The sequence below is a fragment of the Delphinus delphis genome, chromosome 7 (genome assembly GCF_949987515.2).
Source record: "Delphinus delphis chromosome 7, mDelDel1.2, whole genome shotgun sequence".
Classification (NCBI taxonomy): domain Eukaryota; kingdom Metazoa; phylum Chordata; class Mammalia; order Artiodactyla; family Delphinidae; genus Delphinus; species Delphinus delphis.
Genome location: NC_082689.1, coordinates 112,989,539 through 113,013,164, shown reverse-complemented (window position 1 = coordinate 113,013,164; position 23,626 = coordinate 112,989,539). Strand labels below are relative to the sequence as shown.

The following is a 23,626-nucleotide window of genomic DNA, read 5'->3' as shown; positions in this document are numbered from 1 at the left end:
CCCCCGTTGCGGAGCACAGGCTCTGGACGCGCAGGCTCAGCGGCCATGGCTCACGGGCCCAACCGCTCCGCGGCATGTGGGAACTTCCCGGACCGGGGCACGAACCCGTGTCCCCTGCATCGGCAGGTGGACTCTCAGCCACTGCGCCACCAGGGAAGCCCCTATTTCAATTTATTGAGACTTGTGTTGTGGCCTAACATACTGCTTCTCCTGGAGGGTGGTGTTCTCTTTGTCCTTGAGAAGAGTGTGTCTTCTGCTCTTTTTGTGTAGAATGTCTCTACATGTCTGTTAGATCTGATTGGTTTATAATGTTGTTCTTTGCCTGAAATTTTGAGATACTACAGGGCCAGTATTCCAAGTCCAAATGAAAGAGCAAGGCTTTCCTAAGCTCTTTGATTTTGTCAGTCTTTGTGTCCACACGACCCATTCAGAAATATGCACCATACTGTCAGTCAACATCTGATTTCTGCAGACCTCATTAGCAACTAAAAATTGTTTTAAAAATCTTGAAAGTGTATTTCCATCTAGAAATTGCCTTTCTTTTTCTGTTGTCTCCCTTTTTTCCAGAGACTCCAGTAGGTAAAAATCATAGCACAAATCATTAATTATGGGGGCTTCCTCTGTTAACAGTACTCAAGAGTTTAAATTCCAATCTCACTACTGGCTGCAAAAAGCCAGGGAGTTGTGTCCAATGAATACATATCTATCTTTGTTGCTTTCTCTGATCAAGGTGATTTCTCTTTCATACAAGAAATTATAAGCATATGTTTTATATTAATTTTTATGTATACTTCTACATACAATAGCCACAAAATACAAAGCCACTTAAAGAAAGATTCTCCTTTTTTTCTTATTGCAAAATGAAAAAAAGCAGCAAATTCAGCATTTAGAGGGTTAAAATTACAGCTGCCAGGGGAGATCCCAGATGGAATGCAGCCCCTGCCCCTTCTGGGGCCTCACAGAGGCACTGCCAGGCTGAAGAAAAGACTATTTTCCCTCCAGTTTATCTAAAACTTTTACTCCAGACCTGGGAATTGAATAACCTTTTTTTCTCCCTCTTGGAGGAGAGTGGAACACAAACTTTACATTTTTAACCGACCCAAGCCCATTTTTGGGAATGTTTGGGGCACTTTTCCTCTTACGTGGAGACAGAACAAAGACCACAGGGTTACCAGGGATGTGCTTTCCCCTCCCTCAGTCCAAGCAAGCTGGCTGCTGGGGTTGAATTTACTGTTTTCAAATACATTGGTAAATTTTATTTCTCACAGCTGACAGGTCAGCTTCTGTTTTATACTATGGGTGGTTCCATGGCCACCAGGGACCAAATATTCATCATGTCCCATCCCTTCATTCTTCCTTGTACCGAACAATGCTTTTGCAATATCTCAGTGACTCAGGGTTGTTCTAGAGAATCCCATTGCTGTCATCCCTGTGTCAGGGTCCCCAAGACCACCCCCAGTTTTAATGATATGCTAGCAGGCCTCACAATACTCTAGATATAGTCATACTTAGGGCTAAAGTTTATTACAGTGAAAGAATAGAAAGCAAAATCAACGATGGCATATGGGCAAAGTCTGGGAGAAACTAGACACAAGTTCTCTCCCAGTGGAGACCCACAGGGTGCACTTAGTTCCCCCAGCAAAGAGTTGTGACCACACATGTGAAGTGTTGTCTTCACATGCAAAGTGTGGAGACTCGTGCCCTGTGCTTTCACTGGGCAGGTCATGCAGGCATCTCTGCCTGGCACTTGAGTAAGTTTCAGGCCCCCCAGAAGGAAGCAGGTTTCAGCAGAGACCATGTTGTTTGTGCAAACAGTTTAGGCACAGGGATGCATTCTTGGCAGTGAGGGGATGGTGGGAGCCCTCACGAAATCCAGGTTCCCAGAGGCCAGCTGATGGCTGACTTGCAAACAGGCTGTCTAGGGACAGCAGTATCAGGCCTGCTCTGTCAGCTCTTTTCTTTACAGTACCATAATTAAAGTTTGTTAATTTCTCACACGGTTAAACATTTAGGTGGTTATTTTTTGTTTTTCTGTTCTAATAAAAATATGAGTGATGAATGTCTCTCTAATAACTTAAAATCATTTTGTTTTTTGGAGTGGGGCATAACTCCTAGAAATAGAGTAAATGTCTTTCCTGAGAATTTTTATATCTTTTACATCTTCTGATACATATTTATATATTTTGTCCTCCACTTAACCTTTTTAAAAATTTTAGTTCTCATCAGTAAATTTTTCATGGTATCTGTTGTATAGGTAGAAAAATATACTGCGGATTCTTTAAAATTATTATCTTCATTAATATGTAATACTTAAAAAAAAACATATATCAAGATTAGGAAATTCTAACTACTTATTGGCTCATCTGCTGTTTTTGATGCTCTGATAGGCCCTAGTTGTGATAATGTTGAAGAAGATATGAACTCTTCCGCCCGAGGAGCTTCTGCCACAGTTTTGGAAGAGACACGGAAAGAAACAGCCCCAGTACAGCTCCCAGTTTCAGGGCCAGAGCTGGCCGCCATGATGAAGATTGGAACCAGGGTCATGAGAGGCGTGGACTGGAAATGGGGTGATCAGGTACTTAGAGATTTGACTTAAACACATTAGCCATATACGTTAGTCACCTTCTGCACATCCTGACTTGCATGCTGTGAGTAGGTGGAAACTGGAATAAATACCTATCTCATTCAAGGACATGTGTGATTGACAGGTGATGTAGTTGTTGATTTCCGGGCAGGTGAATAGAATCTCAAAACCAGTAGAGAGTAGCGGCGGCCTGCTTTAGGGCCCTTGAACAGGATCAAGTCTATGAGGAGTGGCGACTCTTTTCAGGAAACTCCTGGCATAGGCGCGACTTGAGGTGCAGCCCAGAACAAGTGTGAGAGGGGGCAGGAGAGGGTAATCCTCACCTGAATAATCATGTAGGGAAAGCTCTGACACTGCCTCTGTGAGCTCATGGCCGTGTGCCGGTAAGGCGTGCTGACCCAGTGGCTACAAGCACCTGCTTGGGTGGTGCCCATCTTTCCACTTCTCCCCCAGCACTTTGCTCCTGTGTCTCTGTCAGGTCGCCCCAAGTAGAGGCCGGGGGCTGGGCTCTGCGCCGGTGCTGGAGCCACTAGCTGAGGACAGCGCTCGCCCTTCTGTGACGTGGAGCGTTCTTGTCATGTCCAGGTTTTCTCAGCCTCACTCTTAAGCACATGCCTCCTGAGAATCATCTCAGAGATCAGAGTGACTGGAACAGCTAGCAGCATCCTAAAAACAGCTTCTCCTCATAGAAATGAGAGGTAGAGGTTCACTCTAAGATCTGGGGGAAAAATGAAGAACGAGAGGCAACGAGGAGATACTGGTGCTTGTTGGAGGTTCCTGACCTTGTGAAGCCCCAGGAGGGGTTGAGGGGCCAAGGAGCAGGGTGGCAGGACCAGGCTGGGAAGTCTGGTCTCTGCACTGGCTTAGAGAGCGTGCTAATTGAGGTGATGCTTTCCCCGCTCACCTCTTTGGTAAAGGCGTGCGAGCAGGTTCGTGCTGGTGTTCACTTTACAGTGATGATGTGAGCTGGGCATGTAGGTGGGTTTGGAGCCCCCTGTGGACTCGGGGGCTGTGTCCATTGCTGCAGCCATCTTCACAGGCAGTGTTCCTGTGACAGACAGGCCCGCACACCTTTAACCCGTCTCTGCTTTGGCTTCCTCAGGACGGACCTCCTCCTGGCCTCGGCCGCGTGATTGGTGAACTTGGAGAGGATGGCTGGATCAGGGTCCAGTGGGACACAGGCAGCACCAACTCTTACAGGATGGGGAAGGAGGGGAAGTACGACCTGAAGTTGGCGGAGCTTCCGGCCTCTACGCAGCCCTCGGCAGACGACTCGGACACGGAGGACGACTCCGGTGGGTGCCCGGGGGACCTGGCAAGCTGTGTGTTGGCTGCCCGTCCTTTCATCTGGGAGTGAGAGAGGTGCTCTGTAGGTCAGGCTTTCCCGGAAGGTCTAGTTGACAGGCCCCGGGTGATTTCTGAGGGACTTGACTCCCCATTTCGCCTCGGAGACAGTGGGGGGCGGCGGGGTGAGGCAGTGGGGGGCTTGCTGTGTCCTCTCCCCTGGTGGGCCTCCTGCTGTCCCTGAGCCTGTTCCTGGAGTTGCGGGCATTGCCTCACCGTGCCCTGAGCATGTGTTCTTCCTTCTTTCACCTTCCCCTCCCGAGGCCCTTCCCTCAGAATGTGGCACATAATGTGGAGTTAGTCAGTACTTTACTGCCTTAGAGAAAGTGAGGGTGAGAACTTAGAGTGACCTCAGAAAGTTAACCCTGTAAGGAGAGGTAAGGCTTGGGAAGAGGGCTCCATGACACTTTTTGAGACGCATCTGAAAGACCCCGGGATGCCGATCTTGGCGCGACTGTCTAGGAGGCTGGCACTGATTCTTGGGGCTCAGGTGTCTGCTGTATGCATAGCATGGCAGGCTCCCAAGGTCACTCTTATGGTTAGGAGAGGAGACCCAAGAGGCTGAGCTCGCTAGAGAAGGGGTGGCGTGGAAGGTGGCAGAGGCTGTGTTCTGTGCCCATCGCATGTGCAGGCTGCTCCATGCATGTCAGATATAAATGGGTGACCCCTGTCTTGGGCATGTTAGGAGTAGTGTGCGGGAAGCTGTGTGGCCCTGCCTAGATAGTTGGTGCTGGTTTGTTACCACTGTATCTGACAGTGTCCAGGCCAGGTGTCCCTCCTCCCAGCTCTCTGCCTAGGGGCTTCGCTTGTGAAGTTGGGCCCTGAGCAGGGCAGGCCAAGTGACAGAGAGGTGGCCCAGTTGTGTCTTCCTCATCCAGAGGCCGATGGCCTGGACGTGTGAGCACCAGGCTCCGCCTCCTTGGAGGTGGCCATCTCATCTTCGTCGGGGCATAGCCAACTCAGCAGCAGCCGGCTTTTGACATTTGATAAGTTGGATCCTTGAAATCATTTTAGTGCTTCTGAGCTGTATGCTGAGATTGCTTTAAAAAATTTAACTGTAATTTAAAAGGCTTGTTTCCTTTGAGTAAGGTGGGGCCAGAGCTGATTAGGGTGAGCCCTTGTGCATCCTGAATTCCATCTTTAATTGCAAAGAGCTGCTTCCCTTTCCACAGTAAGAAAAGAAAAATGTGATATTAAATCCCTTAAGTTACATGCAGGGACATTTTCCCGTTTATTTGGGAGTATAGTTCCTTATTTTGATTCTTTTTTTCAGAAGCTGAACAAATTGAAAGGAACATTCACCCCACTGCAGTGATGCTTACCAGCACTGTTAATTTACTGCAGACTCTTTGTCTTTCTGCTGGAGTCCATGCTGAAGTTATGCAGAGCGAAGCCGTCAAGACTCTGTGTGGGCTGCTGCGAATGTTGGTGGAGAGTGGCACGACAGACAAGACATGTATGCAGTGGACAGTTGTGGACCACAGAGTCAGAAGTGGGCTGTGGATTTGTCATGTGTTTGTGTGTGTGTGTGCATGTGGGGGTGTGTGGGTGTGTCAGTGTCATAGGGCTGCTGCTGTAACGAGTTACCACAGACATGGTGTATTAGTTTGCTTGAGCTGCCACATCAAAGTACCACAGCCTGGCAGCCTCAGTAACAGAATTTATTTCTTCACAGTTCTGGAGGCTAGAAGTTCAAGATCAAGGTGTCAGCCGGGCAAATTCCTCCTGAGGACTGTGAGGGCAGGAAGGATCTGTTCCAGGCTCTCCCCTAATTTCTGACGGTTTGCTGGCAATCTTTGGCATTGCTTGGCTTGTAGATCTCTGCCCTCATTTTCACATGGCATTCTCCCTGTGTGTGTCTGTCTCCAAATTTCCCCTTTTTATAAGGACATCAGTTACGTTGGATTAAGGACGCACCCTAATCTAGTTTAACCTCATCTAAACCAATCACATCTGCCATGGCCCTGTTTCCAAATAAGGTCCCATTCTGAGATAGTAGGACTGAACACAGTTCAACCCTTCACAGTGGGTTAAAGCAACAACTTCATTCTCTCAGAATCCTGGATACCAGAAGTCCAAAATCAAGGTGCCGTCAGGCCTGTGCCCCCTCCCAACGCTCCAGGGGAGGGCCCCTCGTTTTCTCTTTGAGCTTTGGTAGCTCCAGTGTTCCTTGGCTTGTGGCCACATCGTTCCAGTTTCTGTCTCATCTTCACTTGGATGCCTCCTCTGTTCTTTTCTGCCTCTTGTAAGGGCTTTCATTGGATTTGGGGTTCACCCTAATGCAGTATAATGTCATCTCAATCCTTACCTTACTTACATCTGTGAAGAGTTTATTTCCAAATAAGGTCACGTCTGAGCTTCTGGGTGAATATGAATTTTGGGGGATACAATTCAGCCTACCAAAGTGTTCTGAGTATGTGAATGTGAGTATGTGTAAGTGGGGGAGAAGTTGAGGAAGTGAGTGGAGCAAACGTGTGTGTGTACATGTGAGTGTGAGTTTGAGTGAGACTGAGTGTGGATGTGGATCTGTGTAACTGGGTATGTGTGAGTGAGTGTGAGTGGCCGTGAGAGTGCGTACCTGAGACATGCTGGGGTGCGAGTGCCTGTGCATGTGTGTGGGTGTGACTGAGTATGGGAGAGAGCATGTCTGAAGGGTGGTGTCCCTGGAGGCCTGGAGGCCTGGAGAATAGGACGGCTGGTCCGTGGGAGCTGGGGAAGGGAAGCTGGTCCAGGATCTGAGCAGGTCACGTGGCGTGACCCCACCTCAGGGCCTCTGCCAGCCAGGAGGGCTCGGAAGCCCCAGGCGTCCGCTAGTGGAGACCCCGGGAGAAGCAGATAGGGTCATGCTCTCGGCAGTCAAGCCGGGTAAACTAAACCCTGTGAAAACCTCTTATTCTCATTCTACTATCTTAGCCTTCTTAAACTTGGATTGGAAATTTATGATGCAGATCAAATATAAATAAGCTCCTGGGGGATATTTAAAACATGTGAAATTTACAGCCTATAGCAGATGTCCTCCCACAGATAACTACTATTGAATTGTGAATTGTTTTCCTACTGCTTAGAGACAGTAAGTAGATGAAATTCCTTAGCGAGTTTGAGTTGCTCTGTGTACCTTAGAGATTTTTAAAATCTACAGTGTTCCTTGAGCCAAGTCGCAGGTCCTCCTGTTGCTCTCACTTAGAATAATTGAAACTGTAATATATTTGGAAAGGAGCTTATTATTGAAAGTAATGTGATGTAGGTAAGTTAAAAGTTGGACTGGGCATTTATTTCTGGAAATGGGGTACCAAGCTGGTCTCTCTTGCTCTGGCAGCCTCCCCCAGCAGGCTGGTGAGCCGGGAGCAGCACAGGAGCTGGTGCACCCTGGGCTTCGTGCGCAGCATCGCCCTCACACCGCACATGTGTGCCGCCCTCAGCTCCCCGTCCTGGATCGCACTGCTCACGAAGGTCGTGGAGGGACACGCGCCTTTCACCGCCGCCTCGCTGCAGCGGCAGGTAACTGTGCTGCCAGACTGATCCCCGCTTAGCGTGAGTTTTGGGACTGTGGGAGCCCCATCAGAGGTGGCATTGAGCTGGCCGTCGTCATTAGGTGCCTGAGGGCAGAAAAGAACTGGAACTAACACAGTAGATTTTCTAGAGTTCAGAGGCTGAGGAAGTTGATTATTTTAAATTGATTCAGTTGTTAAGCCTTAGTTGAATTGCTTTTCTGTGAAGTGATAAATCCTACCAGCTGCTCTGATCTGCTTCATGGGAGTTGTGGTATAATTGTCTTGAGAAGAATTAAACTAAAAGGAATTATTTTTTAATTAAATGAATATCTGCATGTGTAATGTAGCTTATTTTTTAACCTCTGATAATCCATATCACTAATCAACCTGGATGTAATTATCTTGCTGTTAGAATCATGAATATTAGAATTTTCACATGATTAATTGTGTTACAGGAACAAAAAATAAAGTAAAACCTCCTAATCTGTCAGACAGTGGCTTTCTTTAATGCTCGCTGTTTTCAATTGCCCTTGTCAGATCTTAGCTGTACATTTACTGCAAGCAGTACTTCCGTCGTGGGACAAGACGGAAAGGGCAAGGGACATGGAGTGCCTTGTGGAGAAGCTGTTTGGTTTCCTGGGGCGCTTGCTCACCACCTGCTCTTCAGATGTCCCGTTCCTCAGAGGTGGGCAGCTCTCCCCCTTACCGGTGTCCTGGGTAAGCGAGCAGGGCGTCATGAGGCCCTCCTTCGCGTGTTTCCTGCAGAATCCACGCTGAGGAGGCGGAGGGCCCGGCCGCAGGCCTCCCTGACTGCCACACACAGCAGCACGTTGGCGGAGGAGGTGGTGGCGCTGCTCCGCACCCTGCACTCCCTGGGCCAGTGGAACGGACTCATCAACAAGTACATCAACTCGCAGCTGCACTCCGTCACCGCCGGCTGCGCGGGAAAGCCGGCAGAGGGGGTGGGTGCCGCACTGCCTTTTCACAGCTGCTAGTTTTTCTCTGTAGAATGCTGATTTAACTTTCAAATTACCTTTTTAAATGCTGTGTATTTTGTTCAAGGATGTATTTTAAAATATTTTTTACTGGAAAAAGTTATTGAGGAAACTAACATAAAAGTGAATTTGGCTTAATTGCAAGTGTGTAGGAGACAGGCAGCCCCTGGGCTCTCGTCTACAAGCTTGCTGTCTGTCTGCATTAGGCTCTGTTAGAGGACTACTTTCCTGACTCTGAGACCCCTGAGGTGGGGGGCCTCATGGCAGTCCTGGCTGTGATTGGAGGCATTGACGGTCGGTTGCGACTAGGGGGACAAGTCATGCATGATGAGTTTGGAGAAGGCACCGTGACTCGCATCACCCCGAAGGGCAAAATCACCGTGCAGTTCTCCGACATGCGGACGTGTCGCGTTTGCCCACTGAATCAGCTGAAGCCAGTAGGTGAACTTGTGTTTGGGTTACTAGGTAATGAGGCAAAGGGGTTTTTTATACTAGACCTGGGAAGAACTTGATTCTTGTAGTTTAGGTTGGCCTTCTAGGAAGCTACCCAACTTGAGGAAAACCATCTATCTTTTTCCCTTTGATTAACAGGGCCTGTCTCACAGGGTTGTATATAGATTAGTAGTTCATGTGTCTTATTTTAGCCTCAAAAGACATGAAAGGGCATTAGCAATTTAGAGGGTCCTGTGTAAGTATAAGTTAGTTTTATTTATTTCAAAATGTGAATTTATGAAATTTATTTTTTATTGAATGACTCAACTTTCAAAAAAACCTAAAAATGACTCCTTTAAAAAAAAATGATCTTTTTTTCACGTTGAAAATGCTTAATGCCTATGTTGAGTGACACGACTTATGTAGCAGCTACTGTCGTCTTAAATCTGTGAATTAGGGATCCATAGGGAAAGTGAGTGATTTATATTACTTTGATATAACCCAAGTGCAATTTGCCTATATCTTTCAATAAAATGCTGTTTTTGATTATTATAAGAATATATGCATGTTGTAGAAAATTTGAAATGTATAGAAAATATCTAAGAAGTTAATAACTACCACCACGATGTAATCATTGTTTAACAAGTCAGTAAAGAAAAAATTAATTTAGGTTATATTTACTATATATGTAAGCCTTTATCTTGCCTTTGGGGTCGTCTTTTTAAAATTATTTTCAGATCTAGAAAGACTTATGAACATGTTTGTTACTTCAGAATTAAGACGCATAGTTATGATAACTTTCAGAACGTTCATTTGTCCTTCTCGTTGGACACACTTTGAAGGTTTCTGTGCTCCCTCTCCAGCTCCCTGCTGCGGCGTTCAGCGTCACCAACTTGCCCTTCACAGAGCCCATGCTCTCGGTCTGGGCTCAGCTGGTGAACCTTGCTGGTAGCAGATTGGAAAAACACAAAATAAAGAAGTCACCTAAACAGGGTTTTGCAGGTCAGTACATGCCCTTCATGATGAAACAGCTACAGTCTTAACTAGTGTTGTTTGGACAGTGTTTGTTGTTTTGTCAGAGCAAGTTCTGTCACTGCTGAAGTCTTTGGGTTCAGATGGATGGCCACTGGTTGAGTGACGGTGGGTGTGTAGATGAGAGTGTGTGATGCAAAGAATGATGCCATGGCGGGGGTGGCACCTGAAGAACCCCAGGCCTCCCTACCTCCTGGTGCCAGCGTTATTCTGCGCACACTTTTTGAAGAGGAATCTGTGTTCTTTCCCCCTCCCCATTTACCCCCTGGCCTCTTTGCAACCGTACCTAGCAGGGCCTGTGTGTTTGGACCTGCCTCGCTTGGTGTCTGGATGCTGGCCACCCGTCAAAGACCAAGGCCACTCGTGCTGGAACTATTCCTCTTCCACTGCTCACTGGACTTTCCTTACATTGCCCCTCACATATTATTTGAGAGTTCTTCTCCCTGACTGTTGTTTGCACCTTGGAAATCCTTGTGGTTTCATCCATAACTTCTTGATCTTTCTGCCCACTCTTCTTGAGTTTTCTCACCCATTTTCCCCCATTCCTGTAATTGCTGCTGCAGCGTTTATGACGGTAAACACCTTTAACTCTGGATCTCCAGTTCACATCTCTGGCTAGAGGACCAGGTGCATGTAAACCACAGCATGTCAACAATTCAAGTAACTTTGTCCCTTAGCCAGCGTTTCCTGTCACAGTGAATAAAACTGTCTGCCAGGTATTCGAGCTTGGTGCCCCAGTGGCACCTCTGGCTCTTCCTGTGTCCTCCCATCCCACATTCCCACGTCCCCATGCTGCCTTCCATGGCCTCCAGCATGTCCTGCTTTGGAACGCTGCTGCTGTGACTGTAGTCTAGCTCTCCTTGTGGTCTGCCTACCATCCTTGTGGTGGCTTCCCTAGTCTGTTCCTCAGTCCGCCCGTGGACATTACTGCAGTCATTTGTTTAGATAAGATTCTGTAGGGTGCGATGGTTTTGATGAGTTAGAGAACTGTATGCTGTGAGTATCTGACAAAAGTGTCTCATAGGCGTCTTGGGAAGACAAGGTGAAAGTATTTTATTTGTGATGTAGGTATCTGGTTGAAATTTCAGCAATTTGGGAAATATTTGATTATACTAGCAATAGCTAACATGGTTCTAACTGTGTTAAACCGTCTAATACTCGCCCCATCCCGAGGTAATGCATGGGGAGCGGGAAAGGGAGAAGACATGAGGGAGGTAGAGGATGCTTACCCACAATACTGGGAAAGGCAAGTCCTACGTTATGGACAGGCTTTGACATGGTCAGCTGAGTCCCTCAGGGCAGTGCCTTCCTCAAGGCTGTACAGCTGCTGAGGGGGAGAGCCCAAGCAGCGTGTTCCATTCCTGCTGAGTCCTTTTTTTTCCCCCACAGGACAAGTAGACTTGGACCTGCTGAGGTGCCAGCAGCTAAAACTGTACATTCTGAAGGCAGGCCGTGCTCTGCTTTCCCACCAGGACCAGCTCAGGCAGATCTTGTCTCAGCCAGCTGTTCAGGAGGCTGCAGCTACTCATACAGGTATCTTTTTAAGGAGCCCTTTTGAATCTGTCAGAAAGGCAGATACTCCAATAGGAAACAGGCAAGGAACATGAACAGGCAGTGCATAAAAGGGGAGGTACAGATGGCTTCTACATGTACAAGGAAGATGTGCAACCTGGCTAGTAACTGATGAAAAGTGATAGAGCCTGAGGGGATTTGGTGGGGGGGAGGGAGAACAGTGCTCTGCTGCCTCACTATTTAAAGTGCGGCCCAAGGACCAGTAGCATTGATGGCACATAGGAACATGTAGAAATGTGGACTCTCAGGCCGCACCCCAGAGCTAAGAAATCAGGATCTGCATTTTTTACAAGGCCCTAAGGTGGTTCGTATGCACGTAAAGTGGCACTGCTCTAACACTTTGCTAGTGAGAATTTAAGTTGGTACAACCATTTAATGGGCATTTGAGGAAATCTTAGACTTCAAAATGCATACACACACATATCTGTATCTGTATATCCATTGATTAGCAAGTCATCCTGTGGGGATTTATCACATGAAAAGCCGTGGAGATACGTGTTTACAGATGCTCATTATGGCTTTTTTGTTGGTGTTGTTTTTGTGATGAAAACTGCAGACACCTAAATGCCCATTATTAGGTGGGGTACCCATGCAGTGGAGTACCATGGCGTCATTCACAGTGATGATATATATATATGTTAATGCCATGGAAACTTGAAAATGATAAACAAAAAAGCTCATTGCTATGTATATCTGTTTGTAGATTTGCCGTAGATTCATCTGCTTACCAAAATAGTGACAGTAGAATTTCAGCTGACTTTATTTTCTGTGTACTCTTCTGTATTACCTCAACTTTCTGGAATGAGTTCATATGACTTTGAATAGAAAAAAAACAAAGCTATGAAATATTTTTTGATTACCTATTATTGAAAGACATGGTGTTAAATATTATGGGGAACAAGATAGTCCTTGTTTATGATTTTTTTACTCTCTGGGGTGAGGGTGGGGATAGAAAATGGACGCAGATGGCTCTGTCCAAGGTACGGGCCTGTGTGCTGTAAGACATGTGAGCACAGGTTCACAGGCGTCTGGGGGATGCTGGCAGCTGAGGGCTGGGGAGAGCAGCCTCGGAAGTGTGTGGCAGACCCTGGGTGCAGGCTACTGAGGCGTCTCCGTCCCGCGGGAGGAGACTGTAGGAGCCCAGGCATAAGCAGTAAGTATGTGGGTACTGAGCTTTGTAAGGAGCTCAGGGTTTATCGAGGACTGTGGGGCTAAAGCTGGAGAGGTTAGTTGAAGTCATGTGGTAGAGTGCCCTGACTACCAGAATGAGAGGTAAGGCTGACTGGAAAAGCTGTGGCAGCGCCTGTCATGACAAGGATTGATGTTGAGGAAGATAAATATATACGCTAGTGAGTTATAGGAGTATTTGAAACAGGAGATCATGGATATGGGGGCAATTGTGTCAAGTGATAAGGTGTCTTCCAGGGGAAGGCATGAAAAATGGAAAGAAGGAATCAGTAGACACTGTGATGGTGTAGTCTTTTAGATGATATCTTTTTGGAAAACTAGCGAAAAGTCAAAGATGGCTGACGTTTCAAGCTTGAGTTATAGGGAGGATAGGGAGGAGGACTGTTGACAAAAATTAGAAAAGCCCAGTGGAGTGTGGGGTGTTGCGTTTTGTTTCCTAGACTTCAGAGGGCATCATGGAGGTAAATCTAATGGAAGTGCAGATTCGTTCCGTATTAGACATTAGGGACCCTGAAGACAATCCACAGTTGTATTAGAAGATATGGAAGCAGAGCCCAGGGAATTGGATTGGCTGTTCTGTGGTCACCCCGATGTGGAGCTATGGCAGCGGTGAATCCGGATTACCTTCCCACGCTTGGGGCAGATCAAGGGCTCCAGATGGAGCTGTCTAGAGCAGGGCTTAAAAAATCCACCACAGCCACCTGTTTTATAAAGTTTTATGGGAACATAGCTGCACCTGCTTGTTTACATGTCATCTCTGGCCGCTTTCACACTTCAGTGGCAGAGTTGAGTAGTTGTGACAGACCCTGTGGTCGGTAAGCCTAAACTGTTGACTCTCTGGCACTTCAAGACGATTTACAATCTCTGGTCTTAGAGGATTAGTTGAAATTGTAACCAAACCTGGCTATCAGTGGTCCCAGGGCAAACAAGAAGTGCCAGACACCTCACCCGAAGCTGCTCAGATTACAACAAAAGACATCACCCTAACCACACGTCATATTTGGGATTGGTGTCAGTTTATAGTCTGAACAAGCGTTAACAGAAAAACCAGGGCTAGAGATACAGACTTGGGAGTGTTCATAGAAGGGGTTTCTGGAGTGCTGAGTGAGCACCAAGATGGAGAAGGTTAAGAACTGGACCAAGGGCAGGAATCTGGGAGGTAGCTTTGGTTGGCTCTGAAGGCACAGACAGATGAACTAAAGAAGGACCGAGGCCAAAAAGCAGGGAGTGGAAAAAGCCTTGAAGATTTTGGTTATCTGATGCTTGATGAGGTAGAAATCATACCTGGTTTAACATGCTCAATGCACTATCTTTTGTAGTAAGGAGATGTTTGCTGTTGGAAATACAGTGTCATCCATATTTTGTTTTTAAATTCAGATGATGGAGCAGCCTCATCCCCTGACCTTGGGGACATGTCTCCTGAAGGGCCACAGCCCCCAATGATCCTCTTGCAGCAGTTACTGGCCTCGGCCACCCAGCCGTCTCCAGTGAAGGCCATATTTGACAAACAGGAGCTTGAGGTACAGTCAGTAGCCTTGGCAATTCTAATCCAGTGCATTAGATTGTGGACAACTTTCTTTTCCTAGATGTGTATTTTCTTAAGGATATAGTCTGAATTTTAAATGATATGCCAAAGTAATTCTTATGACTAGGTTTTAACCATGTTTGTCATAGAATATTACAATACTAGTTAGAGAATGAATGAGTTAAAGTTTAATCTTATTTAAAGTTTCTGTGAATTATTTGTAAAAATTAACTAGATTCAGCATTTGGTGTTAATGCTCAAATATTCATGGAGGGGTCTTTTTCCAGGAAATATTATTATTGAAAGAGCCCCATTAGACCTAGGAATATGGTGCTTGCTTATTTGTTTCACTCGCGCCAAAGCCTGTCTTGAGCATGCCTTGTTGCTGCCAGGCTCTCAACCAACACCCTGTTTTGGAGCATGTGCACTGCACTGCATATTCAGGGGTGGGGCTGTGGGCATGTTCCTATAGAAGAGACTGACATCTGGCCAGGTCTAAGCATGATGGGAACTTTCACGGCCCACCACGTGGAGGACTAGGTATTTTAAAAAATACTTCTTGCTTTGTACTACATCAAAAATTCTGGACAAAATATCAAAGAAAAAACTAAAATCTTGGGGGCTTCCCTGGTGGCGCACTGGTTAGGAATTCACCTGCCAATGTAGGGGACACAGGTTCAAGCCCTGGTCTGGGAAGATCCCACATGCTGCGGAGCAACTAAGCCCGGGCACCACAACTACTGAGCCTGCGCTCTAGAGTCTGTGAGCCGCAACTACTGAGCTCGCGTGCTGCAGCTACTGAAGCCTGTGTGCTTAGAGCCCATGCTCCGCAACAGGAGAAGCCACTGCAATGAGAAGCCCACGTATTGCAACTGAGAGTAGCCCCCACTTGCTGCAAGTAGAGAAATCCCGCGTGCAGCAGCGAAGACCCAGCACAGCCAAAAATAAATAAATAATTTTTAAAAAACGCACACAAAAACCAAAACCGTGAGTGCTCAATTTGGCAGGCAGAAAATACTGTAGTAGAAATCTTCAGAGACTAAGACCCTGTGGGGAGCCAGGATCCAGAGTGAGCTAGGAAGCTGGTGGGGGGCAAAGGGAGAAGGCAGGAAATGTTGGGCACAGGGGCAGCAGGAGAGGAGGGTGCCGGGCCTTCTCCAAGTGGGCCTGAATGCCAGCTACTCCTTAGGTCTGAAAACTTGAGATGGGAGATCAGGTTAAAGTTGCTGCAAGGCTGTGTTGCCAGTCACCTATCAGATAAAAACAGGACACTGAGCAATGAAGAGGATGTTGGGCAGATGCACCCCCGAGCCATGCTGGGAGGTGCCCAGTGTTATGGGGAAAGATAAGACTCGAGGAAACAAGGAGACCTAGAGTTGTCCTTTAAGAACCGGGAAGGGCTACTGTACCAGAGAGAGAGCTTCCATTGCTTTGTCTCCATTGATTCTGATGGAAATTCAGCTGACATTCTTATTGTTCTGTATGAAATGTCTTTCATTTCCTCTGGCTGCATTTAATACTTTCTGTTTTCCTTTTGTTTTCTGCAATTTGACTAAGGGTGCTTATGGTGTAGGTGGTTTTTCCCCCTTATCCTCCTTGGGGTTTGCTTAAGTTACTTGTATCTCTGACTTGATGTTTTTTTTCCCCCCACCAAATTTGGAAACTATTGACTATGATATTTTTTCCTGTCCCACTCTCTTTTGTTCTTTTCTAAGATTATTGCTGTAGTCTGCTAGATTATTAGTGAGTTTCTGTTATTTTTAAGTCTCTTGGTTAAATGGCTTGGTTAACTGTACTGAACTGTTTTAAAGGTCAGGGTGTGCTGCTTTATTGGGTCTAATCTGCTGTGAGCCACCCAAGAAATCCTTTATTTTATATTTTCAGATCTCATATTTCCATTTTGTTCGTATTTTATAGTTTTATCGTTCTTGACAGTTCCCATCTCTTCACCCTTTATACCTGTCTTTTACTGTATATTTTAAAACATATTTCTGATTGTTACGTTAAATTTCTTATTTGCTAATTCTAATGCCTAGGCCACTTGTTGGTCTGCTACCATTGGCAGTTTTTCTTCTGATTATCGATTCTGCTTCTTTACATATCTAAAAAAATTTTATTGTATTCTGGATGTTTTGGATATTATGTCGTATGGGCTCTGGGTCTGTCACTTTCCTCTGGAGAATGTGGAATTTTATTTTTGTAGATGGTTCAGTACCTGGTAGTTTTCCTCAGTCTAAGGAGGCTTGGTTCTCGACTTTTTGGTGATGATTTATTTTTGTTTTGCCCTTAGTCCTGGTTCCTGGTCTCTTAATTCTGTGGGATTTAGAATCTCTTTGAGGTTTCAGTGGAGACCTTTACATCTTGAGCAACGTGCTGAAACTTGGTTGGACTGGGATGTCACACCGTCTCCCTAGCGCTGGGCCTTCCAGCAGTTTCTTTTGGCTGGGTTCTTGAGTCTCACACACGCTTAGTTTTGCCGTCAGCCAAAGATTTGAGTGTAGACCACATGTGCATTTTGTGGTTCTCCCTCACGTCTACTTGCTCTGGCAGGCCGCAGTCCAGTGACAGTGCCCCTCTTAGCAGCTTGCCTGTGGGCTTCCCTGTGGCCAAGGTTGCACCTGTTCCTGTTTTCTCCGGGACCTTCAAACAGTTTTAAAAAATATTTTGTCCAGAATTCATAATTATTATCACGGCAGAGGCTTAGTCCAGTCCCCTCTCCATTACCAGAACCAGAATCCCTAGCTCGATCTGGTTCTGAATTGTAAGCTTTTAGGAAGCCTGTCACTTCCCAGTTATTCGGACTTCACAGCAAAACCCTAGGCTTTTGACACTTCCTAAGCACTGGAAGGCCCAAGGGTGTCTTCTGTTTCTTCCGAATGCCTTCCGACGTGTTCAGTTAAAAAAAAAAGAGCAAGTCTCAGTGCTGTGAGAACAACTGAAGAGAAGGGAAAGAGAGCTGCAAGTGGACAAGGGAGAGGGCTCCCTGTCTGGAGGCAGGCAGTTCCCAGCTTCAGGCCACAGTGATGCATGTATTCATTGATGCATTGCAGTTTGTTACCCAGTATTCTTTATTTCCCTCATTTTTTTTTTTATACCATGTTTAACCCCCAGAGTGGCTTTTCTGCCTTTGAATAGTTGGGAGTTGATTTGGTGACACACGAGAGGGTCCTGTGCCATCTCTGACCTGCGTGCAGAGGGAAGAAAGCGGGAGGCTGTGGGCACTGACCTGTCATGTGGAAGGGTGGGGGTCCCTTTCTCCCACCCCATCAGGCCTCTCACCTGTGTTCGCTCGCTTAGCGTTCAGGGCTGCTGTGAAGTTTCCTCAGTGGACATCGATAATTAGCTCATTTACTAGGTAGACTCTGTGTGTACTGAAGCAGGAGTTATTTGACTATTGAATCTTTCCTCTGCATTCGACTATGGAAGTTGTCTTTGTTGTTTTTAAACATGTTTTATCCATTCATTTAAAAATACACATGTAAGCCAGGGCTTTCTATAGTTTTGTACTGCAGTTCATAGTAGTAGTCTGTACTTTCCATTTCCCTAGACTTCTTAGTCCCCTGATTTACAAACCCCATTTGCCCAGGCTGCCGCGTTGGCCGTGTGTCAGTGTTTGGCTGTGGAGTCTACTCACCCGTTGAGCCCTGTGTTTGAAGACTGCAGCTCCAGTGAGGCCACGACGCCTGTTCCTGTGCAGCATGTTCGCCCAGTTAGAGCGAAGAAGCACAAGCAGTCTCCTGGTCCTGCTCTGCCTATTGTGGTTCAGCTCATGGAAATGGGATTTCCTAGAAGGAACATAGAGTTTGCACTGAAGTCACTCACTGGCGCCTCTGGGAATGCTGCTGGCTTGCCAGGTACTGGGTTTTCCTTGTGGGTGTTGGACTTAACGCGCCCACGCATTTGTTTGTAGGCTTCCCTTGAAATACTAACGTCAGAGGCCCCTCAGGAGGCAGGCGCTGTGGTCCTCACTGTGGTTATGCTGTGTGTGCTTGCTCCTAGGCGTGGAAGCCTTGGTTGGGTGGCTGCTGGACCATGCTGACGTGCAGGTCACGGATCTCTCGGATGCAGACACGGGGTCTGAGGAGTGTTCAGACGAGGAGGTGGTGGAGGATGTGGATGCCACGGCCTATGCTGTGGTCAGTGCTCCCCTCGTGCCATCTGTCCTGAGCTCTGGATTCCTCTGCACCACTGCTGGGCATGAGGCAAAGCTACGAAGTGCTGCCTGGGTTTTCTGTCTCTTAACTACTTTTAGCTTTAAGACAGACCCTTGTTCCAACATCTAATGATGTCGGGTAGCCATTAGAGGAGCTCTTAATAAAAAATCATTATTTATGCGACACGTTGACTTCTGAGCCAGTTGTTTTATGGGATTAATTTGGATATGGCTCAGAAATTTTCTGTACTTTCAGCTTTTGAGATTTATCCTGCTTACATCCTGTTGCTATTAGTCTCTTTTAAATGAAGAATTTCATAGTGAAAACATAGAATAATATTTTATACTTTTTTTTAATATTATCGATTTCACAAACTACTTTCTTTTTAAGTAGGTTTATCGGTTTACCATTTAAAAAAAATGTATTTATCTTTTGTAGTCTACTGGTGCTGTTGTAACAGAGAGCCAGACGTACAAAAAGCGAGCTGATTTCTTGAGTAATGATGATTATGCTGTGTATGTGAGAGAGAATATTCAGGTGAGTAATTGTCTTAGGCTGGAACTTTGTTTAGGTTTTCATTCAGCAAATGTCTGAGCATCTCAGAAAGTTGGAGAGGGAGGGTGCAGCACCCAGCAGGGGAGGCCGCTGTGGCTGGAGCAGAGGACGGAGGAGCAGAAGATGAGCAAGGGGGGCGGGGGGACCAGAGGCAGAGAGCAAGAGGTGGCTTGTCCACAGTGACGTGGCACACAGCCCTGTGCTTCTCGATTACCCCCGTTTTGGACACTTTTACAATCTGTTTTTGCTTTCTTTTAAAAAAAATATTATTTAAAAAAAAATTATTCTCATTGCCATCTAATTTTAAACATTTAGTTATGCTCTTTATGTAGTCCTTTTTAACCTTAAATCCTTTCTTTTCCTGTTTTAATTCTTTTGTTCTAGTTAGTATACTTCTGGGAAAATCCCAAAAATCATCTCATTTCTCCTATAAATTTGTCAACAGTATGTATCCCTAATAGAGGATTTTATTTTTAACATAACGACATTACTGTTACCTCGCATTGCCTAACAGAATAAACAATAATTCCTTACTATCATCTTACATATAATGCTTGCTCAGATTTTCCCAATTTTCTCAAAAATGGCTTGTTATAGTCATTTTTAAAGAGTTGGATACGAATAAGATCACGCATCTTACATTTGGGTGATGTGTCTTTTTACCCTGGAACAGTTTCTCCCTCTTTTTTCCCTTTTCATGCCATTTATTTGTGGCTAAAATTACGTTGGCCCTCATCTTCCTCCCTCTCCTCTGCATCTCCTGTAAAGTCAAAGTGAGGGCTGGAGGGTGAGTGGACTCGGGCTGCATCTTAGGAAAGAATGTATCGTATGGACCAACGTGCAGCATCACTTGTTGTCTACGCCATCCATTCTCTATTAATTGTCCATCTTGGTGCTTCAGTAGCCATTGATGTCATTATCTAGACCCATCAAGAAGGGTCCCACAATAGTGATTTTCTAAGTTCGTCATCCCTTCCAAATTTATTAGCTGGAGTTCTGTTCGTTGAAGAAAACGTTCTTATCAACTCTGGTTGATAAACTATAATATAGTTTGTATACACAGAAAAGGCAGAATAAATGGTTGTTTTTTGTTTGTTTGCTTGTGTTATCAATTTTCAGAGTGGTGAATTGGTGCCCTGGTACTTAAAAAGATGACCAAGAACCTTTATTTTGCTTATTATCATTACGATGAATTTATTGGCTGTTATGGATTTGATGTGTTTCAGCCATTTTCCTTTTGGTCAGGTTGTTCTTTTGAGGGACCCTGTTAATCTTTGATAGCTCCCTTGCTTGGTGACACAAGTTGGTCCAAATTCATCTTGTATATTTCCTGCCCCAGACATCGAACCAGGCAGTTTTCTAAAGAGCCCTGGTTCCTTTTAGTGTAAAATGATTTTGAGAGCATGCTGGTGGGTAGAGGAAATTTTTCTTAGGACTAGAGTAATACTACTTAAAATTGATCATTTCACCTATATACTGTACTGGATTTTTAACTTAATTCTAGGTGGGAATGATGGTTAGATGCTGTCGAACATATGAAGAAGTATGTGAAGGAGATGTGGGCAAAGTTATCAAGTTGGATAGAGATGGATTACATGACCTCAATGTGCAGTGTGACTGGCAGCAGAAAGGAGGCACCTACTGGGTTAGGTATATTCATGTGGAACTTATAGGTGAGAACATTCTTTATTAAGTTCTTTTGTCTTTCTTAGTTAGATTCAGAGTTCCCAGAAATGAATGCTAATTATAGTTCATTTTTTTTATTGGAATGTCTAGGCTATCCTCCACCAAGCTCCCCTTCTCACATCAAGATTGGTGATAAAGTTCGCGTCAAAGCCTCAGTTACCACACCGAAGTACAAGTGGGGATCTGTGACTCATCAGAGTGCGGGGGTTGTGAAAGGTAATGTTCCCCAGGCAAGAAAACTCCAAGTGCCAGGTTTTCATCTACTAATGTAACTTTTAATTTATTCATTCGAGGGCAAGAAAAACAAGTGGAAGGCAAGCCTTATGATACATAAATAGTGTTGTTTTGCTTTTCAGTGCTCTGTAGACCAGGAGTACACCTGTTGTTGGACCGAGTCAGATGTATTAACTCACTGCAACTTGGGAGGATGCATACCCTGGAAAATGGGGTGTCTCCATAAGTGGGTGTAACAAAGACTAATGGGGTTTGCATTGTGTATTTGGGGAGGGGTTCAAGGAATGGGGTAATTCTAAGAATCTTAGTGAAGATTATTTAGGAGGAAGAACAGTGGACTCACAGTGAGGTTATGATGAGCAAGGAAGCAGAGCAGCCAGGATGGATTTGTGGTTTGGATTAGATTGAATGTGACCAGATATGTTAAAGAGTGGTTCTGGTTTTATCTCAATCTGTTACAGTCTCAGGGTGGCCTTGTCTCATTTTGGGGTTCTATAAACTTGTTCTGTCAATCCTTCTGCCAAATAGCTAGCTTCCTCAGTGTTTTTCTCTCTTTTCTTAATGCTGTGTAAGAATTTAGGACTAAATTTAAATGGATGTGTGCAAATGATAGGAGTTAGCAACTGGAAACACAAAATTCTCCTCAGCTAATATTTAATGTGATATTCTTGAGATTTCAAATCAAACACATGGCATACTTTAAAAGGTATACTATGTCCATTTTAACAATTGCATGAGAAATGATCCAGATATATGTGTGGTTTTATTTTATCTTTAAACTCCTTCAGTGCCATTTTTCTTTGTTTTTTCTTGTTTCAGTCTTGGAGAAAACTCTTACTGTCAAACAGCTTAGATTAGAAGTGGCTGCAATGGTGGTGCAGGAGTGTTAGTATTTCTTAGGTTACATAAGAACGAATAGCTTATTTAACATTTTACTTTAACAGTTTTCTTTACTTAAGAGATTCTTCAAAGTTTTACAAATCAAAACAAAGATAAATTTAAATAGTAACTTGGTTTAGAAGTTAACTTTTGGAGTAGCTTTCACCAAAGGGCAATAGATGTCTTAACGTTATTAATGTAATTTTTAGTCCCTAAGATAATTGAATGGAGTTTTTGCTTGGCGTAATTAAACAAACCTTCTTATCGTGGAAAATTTCAAACATATACAAAAGTAGAGAATGTAGTATACTGAGCTTCTGTGTACCCATCACCTGGCTTCAACAGTTGACAAACTCCTGGCCAAAGTTGTTCATCCATGATCTCCTCCCTCCATTATTTTGAAGCTAATCCCTGATTGACATCATGTGTTAGTTCATCCATAAGTATCTTAGTGTGTCTCTCTAAAAGAGAAGTACTCTTTGTAAACAGAAATAACTGTAATATAATATCCCATAGCTAGATTATAGATTTAATTTTTTTTTTTTTTGGCGGTACCCGGGCCTCTCACTGTTGTGGCCTCTCCCGTTGTGGAGCGCAGGCTCAGCAGCCATGGCTCACGGGCCCAGCCGCTCCGCGGCACGTGGGATCTTCCCGGACCGGGGCACGAACCCGTGTCCCCTGCATCGGCAGGCAGACGCTCAACCACTGCGCCACCAGGGAAGCCCTATAGATTTAATTTTAATTTTAGGTTTTTATTGGTGACAGAGATGTTCCAGACAATTTCTGTTCTGTCCTAGCTTTCAGTGCCAATGGAAAAGATGTTATTGTCGACTTTCCTCAGCAGTCTCACTGGACTGGGCTGTTATCAGAAATGGAGTTGGTACCTAGTATTCATCCTGGCGTTACGTGAGTTTTTATTTTTATATTGCTAGATTTGTTTGGGAAGGATGGTTTTCTTTGGAATTAAATTTAATAAATGACCTCAGCTTTTTCTTTTCAACTCAATGGCTATTTTAAAAACAGGTGTGATGGCTGTCAGATGTTTCCCATCAATGGATCTAGATTCAAATGCAGAAACTGTGATGACTTCGATTTTTGTGAAACTTGTTTCAAAACCAGAAAACACAACACCAGGCATACATTTGGCAGAATAAATGAACCAGGTATAGTAGACTGGTTATGTTCTCTTTCATCAAACTATTATTAACGAGATAATTACTGTGGAAACAAATGTACTTAACTTTGCTCTTTAAAGTTCATATTTATATGGTGAGCACTGTACTGTGTGCACAGCAAAACAGGGAAGATGGTCCTACCCACTTGATGAATTGCTGTTTTTTCTTCAAGCAATGAGTGGTCACTGGAACTAGAATAACAGGGATTGTTTGCTTGTATTTCCATAAAGAACAGTAAAAGGATCTCAAGAAACTAGTAAATGTTTTGTTGGATGGGATGTGGAATTGGAGAGACGGAGAGTGAGTCTTTTTATTTGTATATCTTTTAGTATATCTTTTTTTATTATGGTACAATATATACAACATAAAGTTTGCCATTTTAATCACTCTTAAGTGTACGATTAAGGGAATATTGCACACTGTCACCACTATCTATTTCTGAGACTTCTTCACCATTCCAAAATAAGAGTGTACCCAGTAAGCAATAATCCCCATTCTTCCCTCCCCCAACCCCTGGCAACCTCTAATCCACTTTTCGTCTCTATGAATTTGACAACTCTAGGTACCTCATGCATAAGTGGAACCATACAAAATTTGTGTTTTTGTGTGCCTGACTTCTTTCACCTTGCATTAGGTTTCCAAGGTTCATCCATGTTGTAGCATGTGTCAGAACTTCATTTCATGGCTGAGTAATAGTCCATTGTATGTATCTACCACATTTTGCTTATCCAGTTCTCTCTTAATGGACATTTGGGTTATTTGTACCTTTCAGCTATTGTG

The 23,626-nt window shown here is 44.8% G+C and overlaps 1 protein-coding gene across 6 annotated transcripts in view; it reads left to right on the top strand.

Annotated features, from left to right (window-relative positions):
- Window positions 1-23,626, top strand: part of LOC132428722 (E3 ubiquitin-protein ligase HERC2) — a 228,869-nt gene that overhangs the window by 101,452 nt on the left and 103,791 nt on the right. For 5 of the 6 annotated variants that reach the window (XM_060017026.1, XM_060017023.1, XM_060017024.1 and 2 more), the window contains 17 exons: window positions 2,388-2,575; window positions 3,687-3,879; window positions 5,202-5,384; window positions 7,245-7,426; window positions 7,957-8,104; window positions 8,185-8,381; window positions 8,621-8,851; window positions 9,710-9,848; window positions 11,268-11,411; window positions 14,016-14,158; window positions 17,750-18,017; window positions 18,163-18,299; window positions 18,756-18,854; window positions 20,377-20,545; window positions 20,649-20,774; window positions 22,469-22,577; window positions 22,695-22,834. In XM_060017026.1, the coding sequence (XP_059873009.1) occupies window positions 2,388-2,575; window positions 3,687-3,879; window positions 5,202-5,384; window positions 7,245-7,426; window positions 7,957-8,104; window positions 8,185-8,381; window positions 8,621-8,851; window positions 9,710-9,848; window positions 11,268-11,411; window positions 14,016-14,158; window positions 17,750-18,017; window positions 18,163-18,299; window positions 18,756-18,854; window positions 20,377-20,545; window positions 20,649-20,774; window positions 22,469-22,577; window positions 22,695-22,834 (2,796 nt within the window). The remainder of the gene's footprint in view (window positions 1-2,387; window positions 2,576-3,686; window positions 3,880-5,201; window positions 5,385-7,244; window positions 7,427-7,956; window positions 8,105-8,184; window positions 8,382-8,620; window positions 8,852-9,709; window positions 9,849-11,267; window positions 11,412-14,015; window positions 14,159-17,749; window positions 18,018-18,162; window positions 18,300-18,755; window positions 18,855-20,376; window positions 20,546-20,648; window positions 20,775-22,468; window positions 22,578-22,694; window positions 22,835-23,626) is intronic. The other variant, XM_060017027.1, reaches the window with a different exon arrangement.